The 14,665-nt window shown below is 37.4% G+C and overlaps 1 protein-coding gene across 3 annotated transcripts in view; it reads left to right on the top strand.

Annotated features, from left to right (window-relative positions):
• LOC150085267 (thrombospondin type-1 domain-containing protein 4-like) overlaps positions 1 to 14,665 on the top strand; it is a 326,936-nt gene that overhangs the window by 98,987 nt on the left and 213,284 nt on the right. For all 3 annotated transcript variants that reach the window (XM_090373963.1, XM_090373960.1, XM_090373961.1), the window contains 3 exons: positions 58 to 148; positions 6,479 to 6,578; positions 8,898 to 9,031. In XM_090373963.1, the coding sequence (XP_090230089.1) occupies positions 58 to 148; positions 6,479 to 6,578; positions 8,898 to 9,031 (325 nt within the window). The remainder of the gene's footprint in view (positions 1 to 57; positions 149 to 6,478; positions 6,579 to 8,897; positions 9,032 to 14,665) is intronic.

Below are 14,665 nucleotides of genomic sequence, written 5' to 3'. Positions count from 1 at the left end.
AAACTATTATTGAAAGAAGAAAGCAATCATTCTTTTCTTTACGTTTTTTTGACCTAGAAACATCCGACATGCAGCGGCACGCAGTCGACGGCGCCATAGAGGGAGGTGTCTTGGAGTATACAGACGGATCCAGCTGTGTAATGCGAAGGTAGGATCATTTTTAGAACACCTATCTGTGTAGAACTCCCTATGATTCAGCTACTTCCTTGAACGTTCCTAATTTCATACGTTGTGATCTATACACTATTGGCCTTCTACTTATTTGACGCGTTAAAATTATGTGACTACTAAAACGGTTACGCTACTTCAGTAGCACGCAAATGAGATTTTCTTATTACAGCTAAAAATGGTTTCTCTGCGTATGTGAAAAAATATGTATGATTTGTAGAATAAATACGTTGCTGCAAAGAACTTTATTGTTATTTATTATATTATTTTTTTCTAATAAACGGTGATCCGTATATAGCTCTATCAATTTATTAGAGAGATTTTGCTTTCCAGTATCTTCATTCCGTCCGTCGTAGGCAAATGAATGTTTGGCACGTGATGTTTGGTCACGTGGTACGGCATTAGAAGAAGAGCTGTAAGCCTAGATCTTCATCTATAAGATGAAGATCTAGGCTTGAAGATCTTGTTCCATAAGAAAAATGGCATCATCAGCGACCTTACGAAGGACATGATCAATAGCTGTTAACGTAGTTGTAGCGGAGTTAACTCAACGCAGACAGTGTTTCCCAGTTGGACTTGTTCTTCCCATTGCTCGTTTTGTCCCACAGTAAACTGACTCCCTTGTTCGCAAAAATTGGAAGGATTTTCCCACCGCAAAGTATTTTTTCCATGTCATCAAAAAGTAAGCAAACATCGGTCGTAAAATTTGACTCATTCCATCTCTAGAACATGTGGACATGTTTATACAAAGGGAGGCTCCTAGAACGTGAGTTCAACACCACCTCGTATCTCTGTGAAGAACAGTACTATTGCACAAGGCCAGATGTAGGTTTGTGTTTATTGTGTGTGTGTGTTCTGTTCTGGCCTCTTGGCTACCCAGAAGCATCAGTCACCTGGACAGATGATTCTGGGTACTCGTCCACACCACGGGAAGGTTGGCCAGTCCCAATAGTGCTCGTATTGTCTCAATTCGAGACTCTGACCCACCTGATGTTGCCAAAAGGTGGGCCAGATTACTCTGGGGGCTCACTTCGGAGGAAAAGAAGAAAATAATAAGGAAAGGAAGAAAGAATAAAAGTTCCCGTGGTGTTAAAAAAATAAATAAATAAAACAAAATAAAAAAGAAATAAACGTATATAAAAATTAAAAAAGAAAATTAAAAAGTAATAAATAAAAAATAAGAATAAAATTAAGATATTTAAAAAAGTAATAAATAAAATTTAAACTTTAAAATTAAATTAAATTAAAAATATTCAAAAAATGAAATATTAAATTAAAAATATAAAAAATAAATAAAATAAATCTGCTGGCGGCTCTCACTTGAGTACTAATTGTTACTCTCAGGCCATCTGTCGTCTTCTTTTAAATACTCCCTTAACCCCATCTCTAGACCAACCTTTCATTTCTGTAACTAATCCGAACTCTTTGCTGACTGCTTCTGTTTCCGGTCTCTTTCTTATCTAGGCTTTACAGTTTGAGCCTTCTGATTGTATTCCTACCATATGTTTGGAAAATTGTCTTAAATAATATCTGCATATTCTGGAGTAAATATCGATAAGTACAAGGCGGGAAATTACCATTTATATAATGGAATGACCCTTTATTCGAAGAGCACTAGATGCCACAGAACAGATTAAAATACTTTACCAATTAAAAAGGATAAATTAAGTGGATACAAATCAGTTTCATCCGGGTTTCTATGTTTTCGCTAATGGATTTCTTACAAGCTTGTTTTAGATCCACACTAATCTTTTCTTGGCAGGTTAGATTAAAGTTTCGTGATCCTTTGCACGCAATTCCATTTACTTGTTCAGTTCCCACATTGTCAGGCTAATTATTTGTTTTTCGATACTACAGCAGCGCTCCCCAAGCTTATAAATTAGTTTCACATTGACACTTCCTCCCCTGCACTAATTTCATGAAAAATGTTCTCGCTTAATCTTCTTATTGTGAACATTATTTACCATGTTTTCGTATGCAGTGTTAATCCCAAGCTTTAATGAACTTAATTTTATTTTTATACTACCTTGTTATTCCATTTAATCAATGATGGCTGGTGGTTGTGTCTCGTATAAAAAAAAAAAAATGCATTTGTACAATGGCCAGAATTTGTTCTCTCTACGAGAGTGACTAAGAAAATCGGCAATTAACATGTTGATTGAAGCATTCAACAGGATATTCAAATTTCAGATATTGTGCAATAATTCCTGACATGCAACTCAAATTTTGTTCCCCATTTTGCCACACAGGCTGATCAATTAATTCGATGAATGGCAGCACCACCGCACAACCACTGAAGTTTTAGCGAACTGCCAGTAGGTGACAGGAGAGTATTTCCAAGAATAGGCTGATGCAGATGCAAGTTGTGACGTACTGTCTGATAGTTGCCTTGAACCACTGATGCTTCTGTCTGTTAGTTGCAAAGTAGCTTTAAGTTACCTGCTGTTCGAATAGTTTTGGGAATGAATAATGGAGCTTTAAAGCCTGAGAAACCTTTCATTATACCCTATTGTGCTTGACGCGATGTTGAGTGCTACAGAAACTGATATACTACAGGGATGGGATACACTTAAATAGAAAGGGTGCAAGAATGTTTGCTGATGCTATCGAGGCAGTGTTAGGTGGGTCGGAAAACTGCTAGATTGGGGGGAATACAAGGACTAATAGATTAACAGTAGCCACTGGCAGAGGTGAAAGTGATTCTTGCACTGCTTCTATTGGAATGAGCCGCAGCCTGGAAAATAAGATGCAGGATATTTCAGAGACTGCTGGGAATCATTGGGGTACAAGTAAACACATGGGTTGTGTTAGGGTAGCTAAGAATAGAAACAGGTGCAGGTATACTTGTGTGTACACCAATGCTAGGAGTTTAGTAAATAAATTTGATGAATTTGAGGTATTGCTCAAAACATCAAAGGCAGATATTGTTGGGATATCAGAGACGTGGTGTCACACAGATATAAGGGATGCAGAACTGGAATTTGGGGAGTACAATGTCTACAGAAAGGATAGACAGGATAGGAAGGGAGGAGGGGTTATGCTATTAGTTAAAAAACACATAAAATCCAAGGAAGTGAAGCCAGTCGAAATCGCTGGACAGTGCAGTGTCGAGTCAGTTTGGTGTGACATAAGCATTGGGAGATCAAAATTGAGTGTAGGAGTGTGCTATAGGCCTAATGACTCTGATGAGTATAATAAGAAACTGTTCGGAGAAATAGAGTGGGGCAGTAAATCAGAGAGTCTTATAATGGGGGATTTTAATTTCCCAGATATTGACTGGAATTTGGGGGCTGGTCACTCACACAGTAGCAAGGCTTTTGTGGATTTATTGGATGATTGTTTTCTACATCAGCATGTTCGGGAGGCAACTAGAGGGAGTAACACTCTTGATTTGATTATCAGCAGTGATTCTTCATGCATTAAGAATCTGCAGATAAATGAACCACTAGGTGGCAGTGATCACAGTGTGCTGAAGTGGGATTTACTCAAAGAGGTAACTACCATTAGGGGTAAAGGGAAGGGTTATTGCTTCCGTAAAGGCGACTACGATGGGCTGAGACAGTATTTAAATTCTATACAGTGGGACCAACTGATGATGTTACAAACAACAAATTCAAAATGTGAAGCATTCAAAGAACTTATCTTGGAAGCTACTAGGCTTTACATACCAACTAAGAAATATTGTTCATTCGGCCTAAATGGATGTCAGATGAACTGATGAGGCATATGGCAGAAAAAAAAAAAATGCATGGGATACATACAAATTAACACGTGACACAGACGCCTATGATAGATACAAGTTGATCTGTAACCAAGTTACAAAGGAGGTTAGGCAGGCGAAGGCAGATTACGAGAAATCCTTGGCAAGGGATGCAAAGAAAAACAGCAAAGAGTTCTTTACTTATGTAAACTCTAGAAGGAAGGGGATGAATCAGATTGGTCCACTTGAGATCGATGGGTCAACTGTTGATGACCCTGCTCAGGTAGCTAACAAACTAAATGAATATTTTGCATCAACATTCACACATGAGGAGTTATTCAGCGAGGGGAATGCCAGAGATGTATTCAACTCTAGCAGTAAGCTAGAGAATCTTGTAATAACTGAGAGCAAAGTGGAGGAGAAATTGTTGAAGATAAATACAAGAAAGGCACCTGGGGTGGATGGGATCTATCCAGTTATAATAAAGGAGGCAGCAAAGGAAGTAAGCAAACCCTTAGCCATAATTATGAGAGGTACCCATGGACTGGAGATGTGCAAATGTAACCCCAATTCACAAAGGGGGATCAAAGGCTGACACAAGTAATTATAGACCTGTGAGTTTAACTTCTGTTCCTGGAAAATTAATGGAGGCACTGGTTAAAGAAGCAATGCAGGATCATCTAGACAAGACTTCAGTTATAGCTAGGACACAGCATGGTTTTGTTAAGGGTAAGTCTTGCCTGACCAATTTGATTGGATACTATGATGCAGTCACAAAAGAACTGGATGCAGGGAATAACTTTGATATTATATACTTGGATCTTAGAAAGGCTTTTGATACTGTTGCACATGGAAGACTGCTGCACAAATTGGAGCAGTGTGGCATTGGAGGCAAATTGCTGCTATGGATAAAGGGGTGGTTGAGGGGGTGAAGACAGAGAGTGGTAATCAATGGACACTGCTCATCGTGGACTAATGTTATTAGTGGAGTCCCTCAGGGTTCAGTATTGGGTCCTTTATTGTTTTCTGTATTTATAAATGATATTGATGATGGTATATCAGGCTTAATGTCCAAGTTTGCAGACGATACGAAGGTTGGCAGGGTTGTCAAGGACACTACTGACACTATGCTGCTGCAACAGGATTTGGAAAGGTTGAGCAGATGGGCTTCGAGGTGGCAAATGAAGTTTAACATTGACAAATGTAAAGTACTACATATGGGAAACAGCAACCCCAGAGCAACGTATCAACTCTGTGGTAGTACACTGACAGTGGTAGAGAATGAAAGGGACCTGGGGGTGGTTGTGCAGGCAGATATGATGTTCTCTGAGCAGTGCAGACGGGCTGCAAGAGTAGCTCATGGTGTATTGTCAATGATATATAGGAATTTTTCTAGCAGGGATAAGGAGGTGATTATTCCCTTGTATAAGGCAATGGTCAGGCCACATCTAGAGTACTGTATACAGGTCTGGAGGCCTCATTTCAAGAAGGATGTAGAGCTGCTGGAACGAGTACAGAGAAGGGCAACTAGATTGGTGAATGGGACAAAGGGGTGCTCTTACGAAGAAAGGCTTAAGTTTTGCGAATTACAGTGTCTGGAAACTAGGCACCAGCGAGGTGATCTGATAGATGTGTACAAAGCCTTGAATGGTTTGAGCATGCTCAATGCTGATGGGATTCTTCCTCTTGCTCAGAATAATCACCTGAGAGGGCATAAATTCAAATTGAGGAAAGACAGATGTAGGATAGATGTGCGGAAATTTGCCTTTAGCCAGCGGATGGTTGGTAGGTGGAACAGACTTCCATCCCTTGTCGTGGAAGTTGATAGCCTAAATAAGTTTAAGGCTCAGCTGGACAGGTATTTCGAACGAACAGAGGGGTGAAGTGGAAGTGGTTATTTTTATTTATTTATGTTACTGTTTTTTTTTTTGGCTGATGCTGCATAAGCTTGCTTTCTTGCATCAAATGCCTCTACTAATGCTAATGCTAATAATGCTAATACTGCTGATAAATAAAGAGGAAAATTATGGTACAAATGGACGTGGCTGTAAAGAAATTGTCATTTCCACTTATTGGTAGAGGAGTAGCAGTACAATCTTAATATGTATGAATTACGCGATACCAAGGTAACTCCATGGGAGAGTGCCAGAGAGATCCATAACATTTTGAGAGAGAGAAAATAACAAGAACATCATCGTATTTAGCAGTCATGTGGTCTAGAACCACGGTCTTCAAGAGCGGTATTTAGGCCGAAATTAGGGTAGGATTTATTCGTAATAAATACTGTCCTGATAAGATTTACCAGGTTATCTTCATGCAGACCTTCAAAAAGCAAAATAAAATACACGGGTAATACGAATAAATAAAAATACAAAATGTAACTAAAATAAAATTAAAATATTTATGAATTTGATAAATTTAAATTAACTTTTATTGAATAATAGGATTAGTAAAAGCTTTAAAACCATCTCATCTAAACAATGTTGAGTGTGTGTGTGTGTGTGTGTGAGAGAGAGAGAGAGAGAGAAAAAGAGAGAAATGAAGCGCTGACCACCTGTCAGCACTTTAAGATGCATATTTGCATCTTAAAAATGTATTTTATTCTTTCAGCCTTGTCCATACAAAGTGGAATTTCGACAGGAACAGTGTGCAACTCTTAATACGAAGTTGTTCAGAGGAAAAATCTATCAGTGGGAGCCGTATATTGCAGGTATAGTTTAAGCCATAATTGAAAGATGCTTTGATAAATATCAGAATTATGATTAATACAGGGCGATCATTTTAAATACGAATCCATGAAAAGGCGAATAACTTCGAGTAAAAGAATGCTAGAGTCATGAAATTCACAAGCGAAATTGTATGTGCGGTGTCGCCATCTGGCGTCAACCTGTAAAACTACGAATGCAGATATGCAGTGCAAGCAGTAAATTAACATTGCATTCAGCATACAGAAGTGTGTTTTCATGGTGGAGCATTATGAACAAAAGGGAATATCGTGTAGCAGTTGAGAAATTAAAACTGTTTTCGAACAAAGCGAATGTCATGCAGCAACTTTTGCCAACAGACTGTGAAAAACGAATGGCTATTGGTTGGGAAAAGTGGATGAAGACCCCCGGTTAGTTGTTCTCTGGTGAGGCTTAGTTTCATCTGACTGGATATGAAATCCATACTTCGTATGAGTCTGTGACCAAGATATCCCTCAAGTTCGGCGATTACATAATTTTAAAAGTAATTATGCCCGTAAATCGGGCGAGTGATTTTTTTTTTTTTTTTTTTTTTTGTGAGCTGTATCCAAGACAGTGCTTCCAACAGTCATCCACATATTCTGAAAGAACTGAAAAGCCAATCATTCCAACGCGCTTCGTCGTTCTCAGTTATTTTGTGTTCACGATGAAGAACACTAGCACTATTTTACTCGAAGTTATTCGCATATTTGCAAATTCTCATTTAAAATGATCACCCTGTATATAATAATGTGTAGAAAAGCTTTGGTCTGGATTATCCTCTCTGCTTTTTAGGCATTGCGTTATTTTATAAAAAGAACAGTAAATCAAAATAAATTTAATAATAATTATTTTAAAAAATACGGAACAGCCGACTGTGGTTCGAGTACACGTGACCACTAAATACAGTAATATACTTGTATTCTGTACCGTGTAAACTCCTCTGATCTTATATGGTCTTCCGGAATATAAACAGAAAATTTATTTGGTTAAACCCTCTATTGAAAAACAAAAATAGGTATTCATTTTCCAGCAGTAAAAATCCCAGAAATCTGCATGGACGTATGAAATATTTAAAGAATAGTTTTGTGTTCAATATTATTATTGGACATTGTTCTAAGCCATCTGAAATTCTAACAGCGATTCGGCCCTTGGGTCAGGGCCATTTAAATTTACAAAGCTTTTAAAGAATGCCGTTACTTCCTAAAGAGAATTTTTGAGATTATTTAATGATTTATTTTTATCGATCAATTTAAAGAATGTATAACCACGTATGCAATGCAAAATTTTATTAAAGACGAGTACAGAATGTAATTTTGCAGTACAGTACTGCAAAATGTGATAAAAGTGTCTACCTTGCTCACATAGATTTTTATGGTGAGTGATGCAGCTCTACAAAAAATGTTTATTAATGGCGCGAATGCAGTTCTCAGTGTTTTGCTTCAGTTCATCCAGAGTGCTGTTTGTGTACACTCCTGGATATAAATCCGGAGATGATAAAATAAATGTTCACTCATTTCGGGAAAAACCCATATTACACACCGCACTAACTAATGCTGTGCTGCTCCTCAAATGTTATTTTTTGCAATGACACTGCCTCCTTCCACATATTTTATTTCCTTCAGTTCCGTGTTTTGGGACACCAGATATTACTCTTTCTGTACAAAGTTACAGAAATCGAATATTAGAAGAAAAGTCTCAACTTTTCCTAGATGCAATGAGAGGTCATCGATATACGAAGGACCAAAGAGAGATCACGGAAAAAAATCATGCGTGATTGGGAAGGAAATTCGCCTTTCACCATTATTGTTATTCTATTGAAAATCTAGCGCTTCAACAGTGTTCCCATAAATAAACTCTTGAAAGCTACTCTAATCCTTTATAGCCTTCGCAGTTGGAATGCTTGTAAAAAATTTTTGGAACAGTTTAGTTAGAAGGCAGTGAATTTACAGTTTAGTAGAAGGCAGTGAGTTTTTCGAAAGTAAACTTAAGCTTAATTTTTCATTGTTCATAAGTTAGAAGCATTAACAATTAATTGTTAATAAATTAATAGCTTTAACAATTTAACATTTAATTAACTGTTAATCAATTAATAGTTAATTATTAATGCTGTCAGTGCGTGTGACTAAGTTCCGGAACGTGATGCTTTTATCAAAGATAATACGATCGCGGTGATTATCTCTTAATTATCTATAGGTTAATAAATATTTATTTACCAAATAACGAGAAAAAAATTTAGGACGATAAACAGCCAAACTTTTGTTACCATAGTTTCCAATAAATTAAACTTTCTCTTTCTGGTTTAGGTAAAGAAGATTGTCAACTTACTTGTCGCCCAGTGGGTCATAATTTCTTCTTAACTGTGTCCCCAGTTGTAGAGGATGGCGTTCCTTGCTCGTTCCTATCAGAAAATCGAGTCTGCATCTCGGGTAATTGTAAGGTAAGCTTTTTTTTTTTTATGTATGAATATTCCGGCTAAAAATTTTTTTTCAAATACTAACTTTTTGTGAATTTAATTTCAGCTATGTTTTTATCTCATCACCTAAAGCTAAGAGTTTTTACCACATATGAGATGATAATTTCGTTAAATGTTAAGGGCAGAAATGTAAAATAATCTAATACTGGTTAAAAAGGTGGGAATTACAGTCACGTTTACCTGTGCAATTCAATTTGGTGTACAAAAAAGTAATAGGTATAATAAACTAATATCTCAATATAATTAAATATTCTTAAAAATGTGGAATACATAACCGTTCTATTTATTCATCAATGGTGGATTTTTAAATTTAGATTTAAAAAAAAACGCTGTTCTAATTTAAAATTGTTTTACGCGCAACAATTGTAGATAAGTTAAAGAATTTCATATGCTCTGCTCTTCTTTATTAAGAGATGTTAATGTTTGGAACCGTACATCGAGAAAAATCTTAAAAGTTCAACTTGGCATTTACTGTGTTTATTCACAATAAGTACCTTTTTCATGTATACTACACTGGCCAAAAAAAAAAAAAACACGAACCTTTATTCAGTATCGAATCAGGGCGCCTTTGTTTCCAATAACAGCAAGTGTGGGGGCATGAATTCTGTAAGGTATTTCAGTACATTTTGGTCTAATTGTAACCATTCTTCCAGCAAAATATCTCAGACTTGCTACAGACTTGAAGGAAGAGGACTTTTTTACCGAATAATTCTCTCCAGCATATCCGACACATTCTCAATAGGATAGAGATGAGATGAATGCGTGGACCAGGGAAGATGGCGGAAATCCGTGTCATGTTCTTCGAACCGTTCTTGTGCGATTCTGACACGATACGCTGTTGCATTGTCATCCATAAAGCGGCCCATCACCTTGGGGATAAAAATGTAGTATTGCAGGATGCAGTAGATCTGGCACAAAATTCAGGTATTCCCCGGATGATATTCGACCTTCCATTGGTATCGACAGGCCCAGTCCGTGCCAACAAAACATTCCCCATACCATGATACCACCTCTAGTTGCTTAGGTTGCCTTAACAAGGCAAGCAGGGCCCATCGCTTCTTGAGGTTCTCGCCACCCTCTCTGTTTACCATCAGCGCAAAACAAAGCGTATTGTGATTCGTCTGACCACATGACTTTCTTCCATTGTTCCACTGTCCAATCACGACGTTCTCGGCACCACTGCAGCGGATTTTTCAATTTCCTTCAATTCCCATAGTCAGGTTGAAACAGGGCAGTTCCAGGCTTGGTTGAATTCAGATTTTATTTGCTGCACACTCGATGTCCTATATTTCCGTACAGCCCTCCTTAGAGTATGACGGCTTTGTTCTCCAAGTATTGTTTTCTGCCGCATTTATGGAACGTAAGTAGACATCTTCAAAGTACGATGATACGAGAATCCTTGGTGCCCTTAAATTATGAAAACCAGTACCTTTTCCCTTCATCCCCTTACCGAAATCGATTGGCCCATCCTCATTTATATATCTAACCTTCGTATTTATTTCGTTTGAAATTCTTTTGCTCAAAGACGATTTTAGAAAGGTTAACATTCCATCATAAGGCAACTAATTTTTAACTCTGCATATGTAAGATATTTCTTCATGAATTCTCCCTTGACATTTTTCATGCCCTGTTATTCCAACTGGGCGCTTTTCAACCTTTTTCGGAAAACCATTTTTTCAAACCCAGATTTTCCGTGGAACCTCCAATATCTCTACAGACATTGTTAAACTCCTCAGCTAAAATAGACTGAAAATGTTTTCATATAGAAACACTTCAATAGGGTGTTATGAGAAAACAATGAATTTCAGAGAGATTGGTGAGAACGCGTGAAATTCATTGATAATTGCTGATCTGCTTGGATTTTTATGTACTAACAAAACTTATCCATCATTGCAACCTACTAACTAACACTACTAATTTGATAAAATAAACTTTTTCACAAAAAACACAACCTGCTCAGGAGCTTGCGCCGTTTTGTACAGGATTGACGACGAAATTTTCCACCAGGGGACACCAGATCACAGAGAAGTAACAAGAGAATAAGTTTTACAGGTTGAGTAATAAGTTACTTAGCACTTCTGTGTTATGTTAAACGATGAAAATTGGTTTGCAACGATTGATTAAACAACAAAATCAAGACCAAAATTATAAACAAGAACAACTCGTTTGAAAACATTGTTTTTAAAAGGGTCCTTTTCTTCGTGGGTGATATCCATCAAGAAATGAACTTATACAATATCTGTCGTATTCATGAAGGGATCCCAATGTTGCTTAACTTCACCAAAACAACATTCCGGGTCCCTCAAAGATGACGGGACCTTAAAGACGAGACCATTAGATTCACGATGACTTGTCCATTTATTTTACAAGTTTTCGTTAAGAAATTTTCGTACAATGAGATTATAATGTCCTAGGATAAGATCCTTTAACTTTGAGATACCTGACAGAGTTGGCAGGCGTGGTGGTGTTATAATTTTTTTTCCTTATCGTAATGACCACTTTTACTAATACTGTATTATCCACAGTTCAACTGAGGACTTTAAGGCATTGTGCACAACCTTTAAACCAAGAGATTCAATGCAAATATGCCTAATTTGCAAAATTAGGCATATTTGCATTGAATTTGCATTACACTGTGGTCTGTATACCAATGGTCGGTAACTCTTGACATGAATCTATATCAACTTACTCGTAAAACATTCCACCCCAACATTAATCCCGGGAGATTTTAGCATGCCACTTCCGAGATATCCCTATTACTACTTTAGGCAGTGTACCCACAGAGGTTACCCTGGGCATCCGGCTGTTGGAAAACACCGAAAAGATAAGCTGCACCCTACTCGAGGTCTTTGAAAATACGATCTATTATTCATTAGTAAGAAATTCACTCAAAGTAAGAGAATTCATGGTAAGTATAGCCACGATGCGTTGCTAAGGAGACTTTTTTTGGTGATTGAGACGAAGCTACATAAAATAAAAAGGCAGAAACCCCTCCGGAATTACTAGTTTTAAACGGTAATAAGTTTATCAGTCGGGATCTCAAGAGATCAATTGATAATTTCATAAAAAAAAAAAAAAAAGATACCATGCAAGCCAATCATTGGTCTTGCCCAGTTCCCTTTGTTTATGATTAAATATTTCGGTTCATTTATAGTTGCCATCCTGCATATATGTTTAAAGAAATTTTCGCACTGTAATACGTCCAAAAATCTGAAAGCAATATTTCTTTAAACAAGTACCAAACCCCAAGTTCCCGATGGATTTAAGGCCAATAGCGAAAAGCTGCATCCTACTCATCATCTTTCGAAAAGATGATCAACTCCTCAACAGGCCTTCACACAGTAGTCCCCAAGAGATCAATTAATCTCTTAAAACACTTATTATAATTCACGAAATAATCAACAGATCTCAACGCATTTAGATGCTAACTCTTTCCCTATAATAACAATTATACTCGTGAATTTAGTTCCAGAGTACAAAAGTAGGGATCATTAATTGATGCCGGTTGGATAATGCGTATCTTCTGTTGTTCGGTTTGCAACCAGCGCCATGTTTTCATTGAAAGAAGTTAGTACTGGGCTAGTACAGTTGATGAATTAAGGGCAGGCGCGTCAGCTTCACTGGAGATTGTGTAGGGATCAGAAGTGGAGTCCGAGTCTCGCATGTTAAAAAAAAAATAATAATAAACAATCGTTTCTCGATTAAAGGTGTTACAATATTGACGAAGTCATGGTGAAATGGGCATGCACTCATTCTCCACCCTGCCTATGAGAAAGAATCGGCGTTGAATCCTTTTATACAAAAAAAATGGATGGAAAGCAAATGGATCATTCAAAACTGAGTTTTTGAAGATAGCAAATTTCCAAACTAAACGCAAGTAGTAATCACTACTTTCATATTCCACCAATACTGTGTACTGATTCCAAACCGACTCTGCAATAGCAGTAGTTCATTGAGAAGAAGTTTTCTTAGTAGAAGCGTAGGGTAGATAGGTTTAACGATCCATAATATGGAATAACTGATCATGAGAAAGACATCTGTGATCGTGGTAGATGGGTTGTACAACGATTCTTATACCAGTCCAACGACTGAAAGCTGAAAAAGAAGACAGGACAATATATATAAAAAAGAAAGAAAGAAAAGAAAACACCGAAGGCGAAAGAGGAGTAAAAAACGAGTGGGATGCTTCCAAAGCTTTTTTTTTCTTCTACATTATGGAGATCTCTGGGAGGAACTGCTGAGTTGGTTGACAGTTCCCTTCATTGTTATGCACAAATAATGAGAGAGTAATTAATTTTTCAGCGTCTACGCCTTATTGCAGTAACTTAAGCAGCTGCTTACCTCGAGGATATTTATGTAGTACTAAGCATTAAATTGTTTATTAAATATCATTTAAGTGTATAGTCGCAGTTTCCTGGGAAGTATTTAACTAAATTTGATAATAATTAAGTACCTAGAATATCATTAAATTAAATATGAAGTTGTGTTGTTGTTGTTTCGTTTTAGGCGCCTCAGTAACTTACTCCGTATATATCTGTAAACTGAATGTGTTCTGAGGTTGATTTGCTGTGTTCCAGGATGAAAAATCCGAATTTCAGGGATAAAAACACCGTGCCTGAGACTATCTAACTCAGCCATGTTGTGAAAAAGACCCATAAAAGTTTCTCGCGTCATTGACTGGATTCGAACTCGGGTCTTTTCCATCCGGTGTGAGGAGGACAGTGATTATACTAACTGTGCCGCATATGGAGGAGGGGGATATTGTTGTTTATAAGCTTTGTTTACGTGTAGATGTTCACGTAGATATAATGTCCCTGTTGGCCTAAGTTGGCTTTGCACCAAACCAGAAAACAACTTCCAGATATCGTATTCTGTTAGAGTACTACAAATGATGTTGCGCACCTTGAGGTGTCCTTGGCAAAAGCCTTCCTAATAAACATGCATTACAATTACGTGACTTTCTCCTAGCTGTCGAATCATTGATGCAGATTACAATTTGCTGGATACAGTTTGATGGATGCCTTTTAGGAGAATGCTACCTTGATATCCGACCAACCAAACGTACTCTGCTTTTTTCTTCACCTTCATTCCCTTGTTTAGTATTTCGCCCTCTGTAATACTTGCCTTAAAAGCCAACCGACATGTCAAAGGAAGTGAAAAAGCCACTTACAACACGCCCATCATCTTTATGTCAACCCACTGCACTTAGAAGAGAGAATTTATGATAGGGAGTGGTAAACACAGTAAACAGGTTTCCGCGCCTTAATGGGTGTAAAGAAATTTCTAAACGATCCTATAAGGTAGCGTTTTAGATGTCAGATTAGTTGTGTAAATCGCAGAGTAATGAGAGGCAAGTCAGGTCTGTGTGCTGAGAAATCTGAATATTCCCCAGTTAAATTTTCCCGTATACCACATACGGTTCTTTAGAGAAGAACTTCTCGCCCACATGCATTTCCATATATAACCGACTTCAGAGGAGCTCTAGTTGCAGATATTTCTCCTTCGAAAAGCTCCATTATATTCTTGGCACTCATTTTGTTATGCGAAGGATATTTTATTTTTCTCCTCCCAAACAGAACTATATGACATCCCAAGATA

Source organism: Mastigoproctus giganteus, chromosome 5, assembly GCF_048544385.1.
Source record: "Mastigoproctus giganteus isolate SK-2022 chromosome 5, ASM4854438v1, whole genome shotgun sequence".
Classification (NCBI taxonomy): Eukaryota; Metazoa; Arthropoda; class Arachnida; order Uropygi; family Thelyphonidae; genus Mastigoproctus; species Mastigoproctus giganteus.
This window is presented reverse-complemented; position numbering and strand designations above follow the sequence as displayed.